Source organism: Cylas formicarius, unplaced genomic scaffold, assembly GCF_029955315.1.
Source record: "Cylas formicarius isolate icCylForm1 unplaced genomic scaffold, icCylForm1.1 PGA_scaffold_4__25_contigs__length_36172078, whole genome shotgun sequence".
Taxonomy (NCBI): Eukaryota; Metazoa; Arthropoda; class Insecta; order Coleoptera; family Brentidae; genus Cylas; species Cylas formicarius.
This window is the reverse complement of record NW_026844334.1, coordinates 24,445,850-24,461,728: the sequence shown is the minus strand read 5'-3', so window position 1 is coordinate 24,461,728 and position 15,879 is coordinate 24,445,850. Positions and strand designations below refer to the sequence as shown.

General features: G+C 31.9%; 1 protein-coding gene across 2 annotated transcripts; it reads left to right on the top strand.

Annotated features, from left to right (window-relative positions):
• The first annotated feature begins 474 nt into the window (after positions 1 to 474).
• On the top strand, positions 475 to 15,084 carry LOC132700703 (uncharacterized). 2 transcript variants are annotated; one of them, XM_060668191.1, is made up of 6 exons: positions 475 to 651; positions 1,520 to 1,663; positions 10,792 to 10,932; positions 13,795 to 13,909; positions 14,006 to 14,154; positions 14,430 to 15,084. In XM_060668191.1, exons 1-6 carry the CDS (start codon positions 561 to 563, stop codon positions 14,528 to 14,530), a joined length of 741 nt encoding a protein of 246 aa, XP_060524174.1. In that variant the 5' UTR covers positions 475 to 560; the 3' UTR covers positions 14,531 to 15,084. The 2 variants fall into 2 exon arrangements, with proteins under 2 accessions (XP_060524174.1, XP_060524173.1); XM_060668190.1 differs by having other exon boundaries at positions 493 to 651; positions 14,006 to 14,193.
• Positions 15,085 to 15,879: the final 795 nt, after the last annotated feature.

The following is a 15,879-nucleotide window of genomic DNA, read 5'->3' as shown; positions in this document are numbered from 1 at the left end:
ACAACCATTAAAATTAAAAACTGTTCCTACGCTTTGTTTGTAGGCAGAAGAAGAGGTTACATTTTAGTTGATATTTAATAGAAATCATTAATGAGCCTTCTCATCTTTTCTCTGTTTGCAAAAGCTTAGTTTTTCGTTCCAACATTAGCTTTAACGTTAAAACCTTTAAATATGAAAACATGTCCGAATTAATTTATCTATTTTCTCATTTTGCAACTAACCAAACTAACCACAGTTGCTTAGATTTAAAAGGTGTAGTTGATCTATCTTTGATCCAATTGTTTTCGCACTATGTCAATATTTAATTCATTCATAGCACTTCGAACCATACATTAGATTAATATTAATGATTTTGATTTCACGTTCATCCTAGTCATTTGCTGTTTTCCAGTAACGGATATAGAACATACAGAATGGAAGCTATTCAAACATTGAACTATTATTTGTAACGTTGGAAGAAGAAAACCCTTCGGAATCAACGGCAACACTGCCTTCGGCGTATTTAGAAACCCGCAGCGGAGGATATTTCGTATAGTGATATGTGAACGTTTCGGGTGATTATGAAGCAGCATAAGCACGAAGCAACCTTTTCGGGGTTGCTTCTGCTCTTACTGCTTTTCCTCCGTTATGTTTACACCGCTGGACATATGGGTAAGCTCGCGCAGAGCGGCGAGATTTTTTCCTTTGTTTAGAACTGGGTTAGCTATTAAACAATGAAGTTTTTAAAATATATTGATTGTTGTTAGGGGAATTCGACATAATCGCATGCACGGCGGCGAAAAGCCGTGTCGCAGAGCAAAATCTGATTTATCTCATGCAGTAGTTCGCATTGGATGATTATGTTTAAGTAAAAAAGAAAAACGATAATTTTAACGTGAATTACTTGAAATCGAATGTAAACAACGAAAAGTCGTGCTGAATGCATTGTAAATATTTTGCGTTGTTGCTAAATCTTCGAGTAATTTCATTTTATTTTCCTTTAATAAGCCTTTTTTTGTTTTTTAGTTCAGAGTAACACTAGACATAGTGAATCATGTAACAACAAATATACTTTTTGCACACATTTTTTCCACGATTATAACAAAATAATTATGGAAATTCTTACTGTTAGATGATATCTATCTATCCATAGGTAACTATTACCTCGTTGTGATAACACTTTAAGTAATCTGAATTACAGTAAAAAATGTTGCTCTTTAATATTAAATAACATAAGGTTTTAATGATATATCTTCTTATAAATATCTTTTATAATTGTCTTCATAAACAATATACTCATATTACTATTGCAAAAAGTATTTTTTGCAATGGTTTATGAAGTAAATCTTTTTACACAGTAAACAGTTCGAAAAGTATTAATTTTTCTATAGTTTCAAATCACTACTTGAAAACAGTTTATTGAAAAATTCGGATTAAATAAAGTTTTAAAAATTATTTAAAAAAATGGATAATTTTCTACACATAGTTTTCATGAATATTAATTTTGGAAAATAATATATTCTTTTTTCTTCAATTTTAGGTAATGAAGATGGAAAGTTCGGAGACAAGTGCAACTCGACAAGTGAATGCGGCTTTGCGGGATCTGTATGTAACCAAGACTCTAAAACTTGTCTATGCAGACCTGAGTTCACTGCAACCAATCATCTCAACAAATGTGGATTCCGTAAGTTATCCACCAACCCCTGTATATTTAATAACGCGAGATTGAAAATCTTTTTTTTTTTACGAAACCGTCACTAAGCTTTAGTGTTAGTTTCTCTGCCACGAAAACCGCCCATAAATGCAAATTTTCGGTGTGCATTCATAAAATTATTTTTATGTCCGCGGGAGCGACCTCAGAGTCGGCGATCTATCTGGATGTCACGACATGAACTTTGCCGTGGCAATTAAAATGACAATCATCGATAAAATACTGAATAATGACAGGTATTAAACACGCTCTTTTTCAATCCGCTGGAGTGCTTTTAAACTTCGTAACCCGCCAATTGCTGAAACTTTGCTTTTTGTTTACTTTTAAGGGGAAAAAAGTACTTTTAATTAATTTCAATAAAATTGATATGTAAAAATTCTCACCTTGTTCATTTTTTGTTATAGTACACTTACTCCCAAAATATAGAGGAAAACATAAGTTAAAGTCGTCGGCAGTTAAAAAGGGTCTATGGTGTCAGAAATTGCAAATTTCAGACATCATACGGACCACAGATTTGACACTCTTCTAAAGAGAGCTAAAACTTTTCTATTTCAAGTTTTTTCATATTATACAGGAGATATTGCTTTCTCTTTTTAAAAAATACAAGTGTCCAAAATTTACCAGGTTTGGGTTCTAAAAAAAAATATTTTCTCGAAAGGCAATTACCCTATCGGAACCATTGTTGACCTATGAAACGTGGAAAATCCGGGGCTTTAACTTTTATTTGAAACATTTTGTCGAAATTGCACAGGGTGTGTCAGTCTCTGAAAATTCAATTTTTTGACGAAAAATTATTAACCCTTACCGAAACACCGTGACGAAAGCTAGAAGTTGGTTGAAAAAGTAGTGTAGGCAATTTCGATAGTTACAATTTTCTTATTTACATTTCTGATCTATCATATAGGGTGCGCTCTACATTGCGTTACGATCTAAGCTGTGTGGTAAAATTTTAATTTCACAATTTATAATCGATAACCATCCATCTGACTGAAATATTGGTATAATTAAGTAAAAATAGTTATATTTTCTGTATTGTGCACATAAAAAAACCATTGCTATAATATTTCTGACCTTAATAGTGGGCCTATTGTATGTCTCTCATAACTATTATTCACTAAAACAGTGGTTGCTATGCAGTTCGCATGATACGAGCTAACAATGCCGAACGAGAAATTTAATGCTAGAAGCTTGGTAATTATACGCGACAGATAAAAGACTTCCCCGCTTCAAGTTGAGCATGTGATTTTCCGTGTCAAAAATAATTACCGGAACTGGAAAGTTAAAATCCCAGATATCTTTACCAAGTAAGATTAGTAAGTCGTTGTCGTCTGAAAATCGGTAAGTAAAATAAAACCTACAATCACACTGAAATTTTTGGCTTCTTTATTTTTTTATTATTTAAAATTTATGTTTAAAAGTTTAAAAAATACTTTTAAAATTACTAAAACATGTTATCTTTCTTTCAAAATTCAATACTTCAAAGAAAGTCCTGCTTGCCATTGCGAAAGATCACTTGCTTTATGACGAACCGAAACACTTGTGGAAAGAAGCCACTTTGCTCACTCTTTCGAGTTGAAATTTAATCAATTTTGTAAAAGATTGATCTCAAAACTGACAAACCTCAAAATACCAGTGGCCAAAATCTACCAAAAATTCACTGCCAACTAGTTATAAATTGCGCACGCTTGATCAGTGCCTAACTAATCATTAAAATATATTATGCAACAAGTGCGGTAAACGGCATTTGACCAATTTATTTGACACGAGCGGAGCGTAGCGGAACGAGTGTTTAATATACGAGTGATTTAAAAAGTTTACCGAACGTGTTGCATACTATACTTTTTCTACGACCGTTTGATTTTGGCTACATTTTCGCAAAACAACACGAACACATTCACTGATATGGCCGTCAGAATTGACAAACGTCAAAATTCAAGGCGTGGGAATTATCTCCGAAAACATCCGATTGCTCTCAAACCCGTGCGGTAAAATCCCGGAAATGTCCGAAGTGGCTCGGTTACGTGGGAAAGTGACGTTTCCCGCACGCTAAATTGCTGTGTAATTAGGCATTTTACTGACGGGAGTAGAAAAAAAATCTAATGTTGTTTTGCATCTCTCGATAAATTTGATTTTTTGAAAATGCCTTTGGGAAGTGAATAGATGTTTCCGACATGCTCGCAAGGGTATGCTGAAACATTAGCATAGAAATGTACTTCATTTAACCGAAATTAACTTATTCGTTAATTAGATGTGCCTTGCCGACATCGTTAACAAGAATAATTTCGATTCGATCGAATTTTCGAAATGGCGGTTTAGGTTTTATTTTTTAACAGTTTATTTTAAAATTTGGAAAATATCTACAAAGATAATGAATGCTTTAACCAGCTGTATGTTATTATACACTAGTAAATTACAGAAATCTTTAAAAGGTGTTAGTGATAACTTACACCGATATAAAATTGATGATATGAACTTTTTTATGAAAAAATTGGTGTCGTTATTTCGTTTCTTTGACAATCAAATTAGAACTTTTTTCACTAATCTCCATTACAATTCTGTTTTTAAATGCTTTAGAATGCCAAAATGGAGGCAATTAAAATACAAGACTCACATTAACGTGACTACACCTTAGCGACTTTCCTTGATTAATAATCAGAGCCACTTAAGATTCAAGCAACTCTCCTAGGTTTTGCCAATAATTAAATCAGAACTACAAGTTTCCGAAAATCGTTTATTATTTGAGATGGTAAATTGCCATAGAATTTTTACAAGTTTAACCATATACACCCTTGTATCAATAAAACCGTAATACTACATCAGTTGCGAAGACACTCGGTCAGAAAAAAGGAAGACAATATTTCACATAATTTAAGGCATTAACAATATTTCATCTATATTTTTATTTTTTGGAACCAACAATAAATAAGAATAATGCGGAGTAACGTCTTTTTTAAATTTGTAAATACTTTTTATTCGATATTCTAAGCTATTTGGATATTATTTCGCTACATTTTTATGAAAAAAAAAATTTTATTAGTGCATTTCCTTTCTTAGAAAATTTAATTACTTAAAATTAATTTTTCAAAAAGTGCGCTTTAGCGACATTGCCAAGAATTTGACATATCACAGGTAAGAATTATCATCTAACACTTTATCGTAATAGATATGTTAAAAACTATCAAACAAATGTCACACTTAAGTAGTAATATTTTTTAACGCAAGTCTCAAGGACGAATAGTTTCAGAACAGTTTCTTTATAACGTTGTACATGTTACAAGTGTTAATAACTGTAAATGGTCAAGTGGTTTTGTTCTAGTTCTAGGAGTTCTACCTTTTCCAAAATTCTTATCGTTATAACAAATCTGGCAGTGTTAGAATAAATACCCATTAGCTTTCAAGTCAAACTACATGATATGGAAAACGATTAAATCGCCGTGAATCTTTAATAAGGTCGAAGGGGTTGCGACATGTTGCGCGACATTATTTTATTATTCACGTCGAAGAAAGCTAAATAAAGGAATTACCTGTAGCGCCGTTGTTAGCACAGGCAAAAAAACTACAGCTTGAGTTTTAATATTCTCAGGGCGAAATCCATCCACAAGTTCCTATGGGTCGTTACGTTCAGATGCGTTATCATGAGCAGGAAATCTCTTTAAAATATTAATAACTTTTTATTGTAAATAACTTTTTTGCTAACCAAACTAACCAAATATCAAAGTCAAACTATTACAAGACATTTAAAAGGTAATGAATATAATATAATATTGCAACACAGTGCTTCCGCAAAAGTTTTTTGTAGCTCAAATTGGAGCAAAAAATTATTAGCCCTTACTTTGGTTTTAGTTTAATTTTTTGTTTCGCTATTTCAAAACTTGCTTACAAATTATAAGTACTAAATCTTGTTTTAAGAACCATAGTGTCTTCGTTATTTTGTTTGAAATCAAATTTCTGATTTATAATGAAACTCTGTAGTGATAGTGAAAAAGTTAACGAACCCAGAGCATCAACAACTATATTTTGCGCATTTTGCTTTTGTCATGATTGCATTTGTTGTAATGGACAAAAAAATAGGAGCATTCTCGGCAAACCACTGGAATAATTAACTTGGAAAAAATCACTGAGTGCAAAAGTGTCAAATGTTTAGATAGATAATTTCTTTTAGAGACCATAGAGACCAGTCCCTCCCTCATTCTTGCAATATTCAACCACAGAGAAGAACATTTAACATGTTTTTCCTATTAGTGATAAGAAAATGAAATTAAATTTAACTATAGGTATTGCAAAATAGCAAAACACATATATTTAAAACAAACATCTTGAATTTGGCGCATAGTCGCACGCTCGAACGGTAAATTAAAAGAAAAATCAATAAATTCACGCAATTTTCATGAAAAGAAATGAGGAAGAACAGAACTCTAAATTACATGCTCAAGCGATATCGCCGAACCTAATACACCACGTATTTAATCCCCTTTATGGACAGGCAGGCAGCCTCGATCTACAGAAATTGTGATGGTGCTTGAAAGGAATCGAATCAGCAACGAATATTAATGAGACAGTTTTTTCGTCTTGTGCTTATTAAATGTTGTATTATGAAGCTAATATTTCTAATTCGAATTCTAATATTTATTCATACTTTTTTACAGTTGCTTTCCTCCATCACAAATACCTACAACTTTACATTTTAAGCACCGTAAGAAATTCACTTCTTGTAATTTTTATAATAAACTTGATTTAAATTAATTTGGCATTTAGTATTACTCAGTGGAATATCCTGGTATACCTTGAATTTTTAGTATTTAATGGTATTCTCCTTTCTTATATATATTTGTATATTGATGAGATTCTATTGTTCCATGTTTGTCCCTTTCTCGTAAATTCAACATTATATACCTAAGTTAATTGGCCAGTTTGAAGAATCTATCGCTCGCATTCAATTTAAATTTTTCCAGACAACGTAGACTCCATCGTTCTAGAGTTTGCTACTTATTGCTTAGTTTAATTAAATACAAAATTAACTTTTGTATCAAAATGAAAAAATAAAGCTGATTTTGTTCTAGTTTCACTACGACTTTCTCCTACCATTTTCAAAACTTTCGTCATTTATTTGCGTACTTATCAGAAAACCACATTTTTCGAGAAGAAATTCGCGAAAGAATGCAGACATTTTATCGTGGCAACAGGTGTATCAAAATAATGTATAATGTAAATGAAACAAATTTTCTTGTTTCTATAAGGATCTATTTCAAACATCTCTTAACCTCTTTAAAAAAATATATTTTCATAATTAAAATTAATTTCTTTCTTTAATTAATTTGGTTAATAGGCTACTTGCATTTTTGCATTCTATTAGTATTCTATTAGTATTCTACCTACACCTACCTAGAATAATGGAAAAGCAATTAAGAGCATTTCTTCATATTCACAGTATTTTCTCCGCGTTTTGGATCTGGTTGTAGTTGTCAATTTTTAAGGCCTATGAGGATAACAAAATTACTGCCTTGGTTTTACTTGATTTTGGCAAAGCCTTTGATATGTCATCCGTCTTAAATAACAGAACACAAAAAGTAAGACTCAACGAATCAACTCTAGGCTTTTTGCCATTAACAAGGAAGTACTAAGTATAGTATTTTAGGTCAATTTCTGTTTGCGATTTTTACATTAGGGTTTTCAACATTCGATCATTACAGTATTGTGATTATCAATTTTTATGTCGATGACAGATTTTCGGCCAAAATTTTGAGAACACCTTACAAACAAGTTAAGCGTTGCATACATTGAAGTAAAATTAGTTTATGGAAGTGGTCACATTGTCTCACAGGATACTAAAACGTTTCTTTGCGATGCTCTGGTAATCACAGTTTAATCATTTTATCATCGTATTCATGCCTTGTCTAGATAATATAGAGAAGCGTTGTATTCTTAATGTTCAAAACTCCTGTTTTACACTGATATTTGGAGTTAGACGTGGAACTCATATTTTACCATATCTGCTTAATCCGGACTGGATGAATATGTTCAATCGATATAAACTTCACGGCCTGTTATTCTATTGTAAAATCATTCAGTATGCGAGACGGCTCTATCTACAAAAATTGGATTTCGGATGGATGTCTCTATTGACGGGGGCCTCCTTATTGTGCCACAGGATCGAAAAAAGCATTTGACAAGATCATTTTCATTAATCATGATCTTTCCTTACTAGACTTTTCACTATCGCTATTTACCCTGAAAAATAAGTTTCAAAATTGTCTTTCGTGTAACCAAAATGCATAATAGCAAGATTTCATTTGGGCAGTAGCAGCATCAGGCTGTACCAGATATCTGACTTTTTTAGCCCTTTGCTACCAAATTTAATTTATTATATAATTTGGTTAATGTCATTGTTAATAATAAATAAAACTACTTATTATTATTATTATAACCATACCAGCCTATCGGTTCGTGTTTTTTTCTTATTCTGAATATTAATAAACAAAGAGAATTCTAGGATCTCCAAGAAAAACGCCCCTAAGTTTACGACCGGTAACCTTTTAAATTTTATATTCCCACTCAACAAGTTTTGGGATATGTATTATGGATGTATGCTTTTATGTAGTAATGTACGGCTCTGTAGGGGCCTCTAGCAAATTTCCCAGTGGTCGCCTGCCCTCTAATTCGCGTTATAAAATATAATGATATTATGCGCTCCAACGTGTTAGCTTTGGTCAAATTACAGCATCGCCGAACATTTGTAAAGCCCCTTTGAATTTTTCAATCAATACGCTATTCAGCATATTTGGAAACAGCAATGATTACTATTTCATTGCAGGAAATTATTTGTGACAAATTAGCGTCATTGACCGCAACAGACTAATTTAATTCAATTGATTAAATTCAATAATGTAGCTGGACGAGTCGGCGAAAAATATACCAGCCTTCAAATTCTGTTATATAGAACACGTACACGTACACGTACTCCCCTGGGAATTATCATTTAATTAAATTTTCTTTTTTGTGCTCTTATTCTCTAAAGAATATTTTATATAGTATTAGATATGTATTATTTAAGTTATTTTTTCTCTAATTGCCTTTAGTTGACATAAAATAGTCTTTTTTTTCTTTCAATACGGTTTCCCGTAAATACGAGAAGCTTTCATAATATGTGCTTCTAAATTTCCATCGCTAGTTAAATCTGCACTCCGATACTTAAGTTGAACCTGTTCTGATTTTCAGATATTGTCATGCATTTAGTCTTGTTGATGTTCACTGTCATGTTTAATCCTCTAGCTTCTTGATTGAACAGGTGATGGTAAAAGGTTAACGAAACGGGATTCTCTCATTCTAATATTTTAGGCAGCTTTTCTATAATGTTAACCATTAGTACATTATATGAGCTGATGGAATCGTCCGATTCCTCAATTTATGTTTAGTTCTTTTGTTGGTGACTGTCCTATTTTTGCATTAGTTCTACAGTGTTGGCTTACATCCGATATTAATTGCACAAAATGGTGGTTCATATTTTTCTCTTTTAATAGTAACGTTACGTATCAGTAAATAACAATCGTCGACAACTTTTACTCGGAGTATTGAGTTTTGCAAATTGTAGCCTTTATTTGTGCACTCTTGTTTATAATAATGAAGGATTTTTCTGTTGAAAGGAATTAAAGTTAATTATGAATCAAAATACATTTGGGCGTTTCTATAAAATAAGTATGACAGTAATATCCAAATAAAGTAAATCCAGTTTATGATATATTAATTTTGGCCACAGTTTTTTTGTTGCTTTTATGTAGTTACCAAATGACGCCAGAGCAAACATTTACAGACTTTGCCACTGATTAAAAATGCTATTAGACCCGGCAATCGCCCCGCAGCTTAATTGAAAGTATCGACTTTCAAATCCGTTCTAAAATATTTGCTCTGGTTTCTCGTTTTAGAGAATTAAAGCATTGTATTGTACGCATCATCGTATTACGGACCACAAATGAAATCAATACAACAAAAATAAAGGCGGATAAATTGAAAATTTAAGAACAAATTAATTGGTAATGGAATCACCAGATTGTCCATGTTTGATAGGCAGCCATGTACACTCTATCAAACATTTTTTTCCTTATCTTTTTAATATAACAATAATTTGTGTCACCACATAAAATATAACTATATATATATATATATATATATATATATATATATATATATATATATATATATATATATATATATATATATATATATATATATATATATATATATATATATATATATATATATATATATATATATATATAATTGAATACAAACTTTTATAAATTACTTGTACACCACTTGTGTACGCTTATAGTACACATTTATAACAAGCAATATTTAAAAAAGAACAAAAAAAATCTTTATCCAGAACAATCTCTGCTTTTCCATAGTAATATTTTGTTTCATATTGGTAATACAAGAAACACACATCTACAGTATCATTCTTAATTAAAAATGATAAAGTATCTGAGAGAATAAATGAACTTTTTAGCTTATATTTAGTTTTGTCAACAAGTAGCACAAAATTGCACTTGCGCCAACTGAATATATCTTCTACCCACCAAAATCATCTGAATTTAGACAGTCTGTATATCTCAGATTCTCATTTGCCGCAAGGTTCTGCAATTGCTGTTACCGATATTGGATGAGCTACATATATAATAATAATACCTTTTGATAATAATAATAATATGCCAAAGAAGATCCGACACGAGGATACGGAATTTGGGGTTCGCCACCACACACGAAACTTGAAGCTGAAAGTGTCAAATATTATTTTAAATAATATAAATAACATTTTAAACAATGTATTATAGAATTTTCGAAGAAGATATTTAATGGGAAAAAGGGGCACGTTTATACAGATACATTAACTTTTTGGACGTATATTTGCGATAATATTCTGAATGCCAAATTAAAAAATAATGAAATTGAGAGACACTAAAAACAAGAATTGTTGATGAATTATTTCTCTGATTCCTACGATTATTAGCTTGTTGAAATATGGTATATTGTTTAGCTAATGAGTTTTCTTCTCTAAATTATCAGAAACTAGCGCAGTAGTTATTTACCACAATAATTTGTTTCAGTTGCTAAAATAAACGAAAGTTGCTTCTTCAACGAACAATGCGAAAATCTCAACCACTTAACGGAGTGTCGTAACAATGTATGTTCCTGTCGCTATCAAAAGGTACCCGTTCTAAAGGACGATGGGGACATCGAATGCACAGGTAATTACAATAAATGAGTAATCCAGAACGAAATCGCAATAAAAGTGGCGTGCAGATGCTAAATGAAATATTTAACGGATTGGCGCAGGCAGACTCCATTGAATTTCGTCGATAGAAAGTGGATTTGCAAACCCCGAAAGGCCTCGGAAACTCGTAATATCCGAACGAAAACCTGAACTTTATTTGTTTGTGCCTTTTTAGTATTCTTTATTTTTCATGTCATAGCGCAATCGTTGGAATGTAAAGTTCCTGATAGTTTTTGTATTTCTGTATTTTGTATTCACATACGCAGAATCACAATACAAGAATATTAAAAAAATGAAATTATTGGGTCATATTGGAGAAAAAAAGATTAATTTCACTCATTCTGTAAAAATGCGAAGACTACGACACTTTTTTCTGTGTACTGTTCTTGAGGGTTGGAAAGCTTAAATTTATGCTAGATTTTAACAAAATTGGAATTATTTTTATGCCCTTTTCATTTTGTGAAAATAATTAGTTGTTTAGTAAATTAAACTCGAATTGAACTACCATAATCTCAACGAAACTGATATTTGGGTAATTTTTACTTAGAAACGTTGTGAGTCAGAAAACAAGTTACTAATGGCACTAATTGTCAGTAACTTTGTAGATTTAGAAACCATGTCGTTTTTCTACTCGAAAATGCGGTTTTGGAGTTGTAATGAAAAGTTAACATTTATCAAAATTTTGATCAACACCGGCAAAAGATCTTCGACACGGTCTTGAACAAAATTTTTTAGCATGTTTCTTATCACAATCGACAAGAAATTAAAGCGCCATTTGTGGCGGTGTGGGTTTATTGATTGTTCCGTTCCGTGTCAAAACTGAACATTGTATGCTTTTTATGGGCTTTACAGTTTGTGCGTGCGATATATTTGTTCTGTTGGGTGCAGTTGCGACACTAAAAATGAGGTTAGCAACTCCCTTGTGGGTTGCCTTTGCATCGTGTGTATCGATGTCCGTAATTGGCAACTTTATCGGCTGGGAATTCACTAGAAACAATCGAAAACAGTTTTTAACCCAATTCCGCGAAAAAATAATCGAATACAGAAAACATTCTTTACAATATTTACAATTTTAATATTAAGTGATTGAGATAAGATTAGGGAATATCAAACCCTGTGGTGAAATACTAAACTAAACTATACTAAATTAGGCAAAATTATAAAACAACCAAGAAAAGAAAATGTCAGTGTCATTCAAGGGTAACAATATTTGTAACCTACCAACTAACAACGAAGTGTAAAATAAAGAAGTAATAAATTCTTACCCACCTTTTTTGTGCGCATCTCGATTTATTTGCTGGCCACATTTTACTGTGGAGTGAAATAATTACCCCTTAGCTGATCATGCATATTTGATTTCTTAATAACTTGGAATAAGCGCCTACCGCACATTTATTAAAATCGATATTAAATATGTTCGGTATTACGACTTATACGTGCTAAAAAGGGCGTTTCCGGTAATCTACATCATTTACTACATCGTAGACCAGTGGTTCCTCGAATACGTTTGTTTTAGATCCCAGCCCGACCGATCTAGATTCGTTCGTCTCTGTCACGGATCCACCTAAATAGAGCACAAGTCAGCCTCCACAGTGACCGGGCTATTTTATTTTTAATTTCAATTTTTCACTTGTTTTGTAGTTAGTTTAGTTTTTAGTTGAATGTTAGTTTACTTTCATCCCTTAATCAAAACCGTTGATCAACAAATTTGGGTAGTGATTTTTTGTTATTTTTTCCGTATTTAATATTTATTAAAATTTTCGGGCGACTTATGGTATGTTTACCAGTTTTTAAGTTTCTCAAAATGGAATAATTTGATTTTTCAGCTTTTCATAAATTTTGCACCGAAATTTCACAAATTTGTTCTAAAAATAATATGCAGAGTGTATCAACATATTGTATTAACTTTGAAAATCAGTGTAATAAGGTTTATTTTTTAAAAATTGCAATTGTTTTCATGCGTAAATACAAATTCTACTACTACGCAGAATTTTCTTTGAGCAAATAGCAAGTAGCAATTAAATGTTACAATAATTCAGTTGAAATAAAATGAACTATTTAAAGAAGTGTGAAATTAATAAAAAAAATTATATGCCAAGATAAAGACATCGAAAATCGCCTCAAATTGTTTTTTACTATTATATATTTAGTCACCTTTGGCTCTTGTCGTTTTAAATTATTTGATCACAAAATACAGGATAGTATCCAGTTAGCTGCTGTCACCTGAAAAACTGCAATTTTATTAGTGTCCATTAGTTAACCAAACTTTATTCTTTCCCATAGGTAAAAATGTTTTGAATAAGATTAAGCATTTAGAAAAATGTTCATTTTCGGTGAGAACGAAATGGGTACTGAAGTTATAATTTTTTTTCAAGAAAAGGATAGCCTCATATATTCTGGGTCATAACAATTTAAATATAAACAGAATAAATTTCGGCAATTTTCCGTGTAATGTAGATTTTTAATTCGTTCCCGTAATACTGGATTATATCGAGATCTAAAACTATAAAATCGTTTGCGACCAGACCAAGTTTCGAGTTTATATTCCCAGCACGATTTCAATTGGCGCTGCGGCGACAATCAGCTTATATGCGACAGTAAATATATTTGAAAGTTTGATAATAAAACCGTTTACTCTAAACGGATAACTCGTCCAAAATCTGTAGGGATCAATGATTTTCTCGCGCTAAAATGATTTAAGAGGCTTCTTGCCTTTCGCGCGATCCACGGTTGTTTTTTATCGTGGAAAGAGCATTTACGTGTACGAAGTAATGCAACTCCATTAAATAAATGCAGAAGGATAAAGTGACTCTAAAATGAAACTTGTGTTTTTTAGATGTTAAGACAACGTACACGCCTGAAAGATATGTGGATCCAGCTATGATTGGAATATTAGTGGCAATGTTCCTGATGTTTATAACTATATGTGTTGTACTTCGCCTATTTAGCAAGTTTGTATCCAATAATATTGTATTAGAAAATTTATTTGATCTACTCCGTTGAAGTTTGTTACTTGAGGGCCTAGTTTTTAAACATTCTAATTCCAGGGCCAGATGGAGAGAAAACAGAACAATCTTTAATACGCCTAACCCGAGGTTAATGAATGCCTCTTTACTGAGAGACAGCAAACTTGCCCATCATGATAGAAGAGGATCTAAAACGTCTAAAGCTAGTGGAGACGCTAGCAGGCCAGCAAGTATGACTTCTCTACAGTTACAGTCTCCCAATAGCCATGGTAATCTTTGTTAGGCTTGCGCTATGTAGAGGTAGCCGTTTCAAAACTATCGTCAAGTAGCTTACACAAAAGTATACTTACACAAAACATCATTTTCCTAGAGCTTCCTTATTTAAAATACTGAATTGCGAATGAATAGCGTTTTTTTCTATAAACACGCATGTGAAATTATTTTAAATTTGGCTAGACTTTGATACTGCAGTAATACCTCCAACAGAAATTTGTTTTCGTTTCAGGGAGAACTGAATCTAGACTTAGTGATAACGTAGACGAAGCACCCGCAAAAACTGAAAGCAATACAAATGTCGCCGTCGAAATTCAAGTTCAAAAAGCTTGAGTAATGAATCTTTTAATCTTTCCGAAGTGGTGTTTGGGACCACACGTACAAAATAAGCCAATCATCACGAATAAACTATACTATAAATATATACAAGAATTTAGGCGCTTAGGCGATAAATCAAAAACCTTTGTTTATCAAAAAGTAGCTTCTTCATCATACATAGGCACAATTTTGAATTTACTTCACATTACCACTTTCCAGAATTAGCGTGTATTTATACAAAAACTGGTGGTAGGCAAAATAGTGGGAAAATTTTGTGATACTACCAATCTGAGCTGTGATTTGATGTTCTTAGCTTATCTGAATAGCGAGCGGTGGCAAAGTAATGGGAAAACTTTTTCACCGTTTCATTTTTAGGACCATTAATTACTCGGCCGATTTGCTCACACTAACTCGTCTTCTACTATTTATACACCTCGTTGGGAGTTATTAATGAAACTACGCTTGCTTTTTGTATATACCTAAATTTATATTTATTGAGGTAGCTTATACTCTTTTTACTATAATGTAGTATTATTCAAAGGTTGTCACTCAATAAATATTAGTAAAGAGTTTGTTTTTCTTCTCCAAAAGCTTATGGGGAGTGAAAATTAATTGTTTGTTTTTTTCCTTCCTCCATAATCTTGCTTGCCTCTCTCCCTTCCTAAACACAACCAGGTATCCTCATTGCCGTTTAGAATAATATGAGGCCTTGCCATGAGCTTAATAAATAGTGTTAATTAGTTCTTTACTAGATAAATTCAAAATTAATAGTTCAAAGGTTCACTTAATAAGTTAATTATTATGGGTATTATTTGTTTCGACTTTATTATATTTATTACTTAGACAATAGTCCAATCACCCCTCCCACCCAAAAACTGTCGTATTTCCAAAAAGAAGTTTTTCAATTTAACTGCCAAAGATTCCGTTTAATAATGATGTTGCTATTTAAAATTGTAAAAAAGAAGCATAATATTCACACAAATAGCACCCCAGAAAAAAAATTAACTGTTTACGAATGGAAACTCTGAAGGCTTTAAAATTTGTCCCATTTCCTCGTTTCACCATTGTTGGGTAGATACGAGTGATGCCATAACAGCCAAAAAATGTTGTGTTTTAGAATTCTGTCTAATTCTATTAAAAAAACACACAAAACAATTTAACTTAAACATACAAAATGAAAATACCAAATTTCAAATGAATATTTTACGCATTGTAGTAAAATTCAACATCCAGGTTAATACAAATATTGGTTCATTTGAAACTAATGTTTTTTGAGTTTCTAAGATTATATCAAATGTTATACTAAATGTGGTAACAATTCCTTACAAATACTTTTTTTCGATTATCGTTTTTTTTTTCAATTT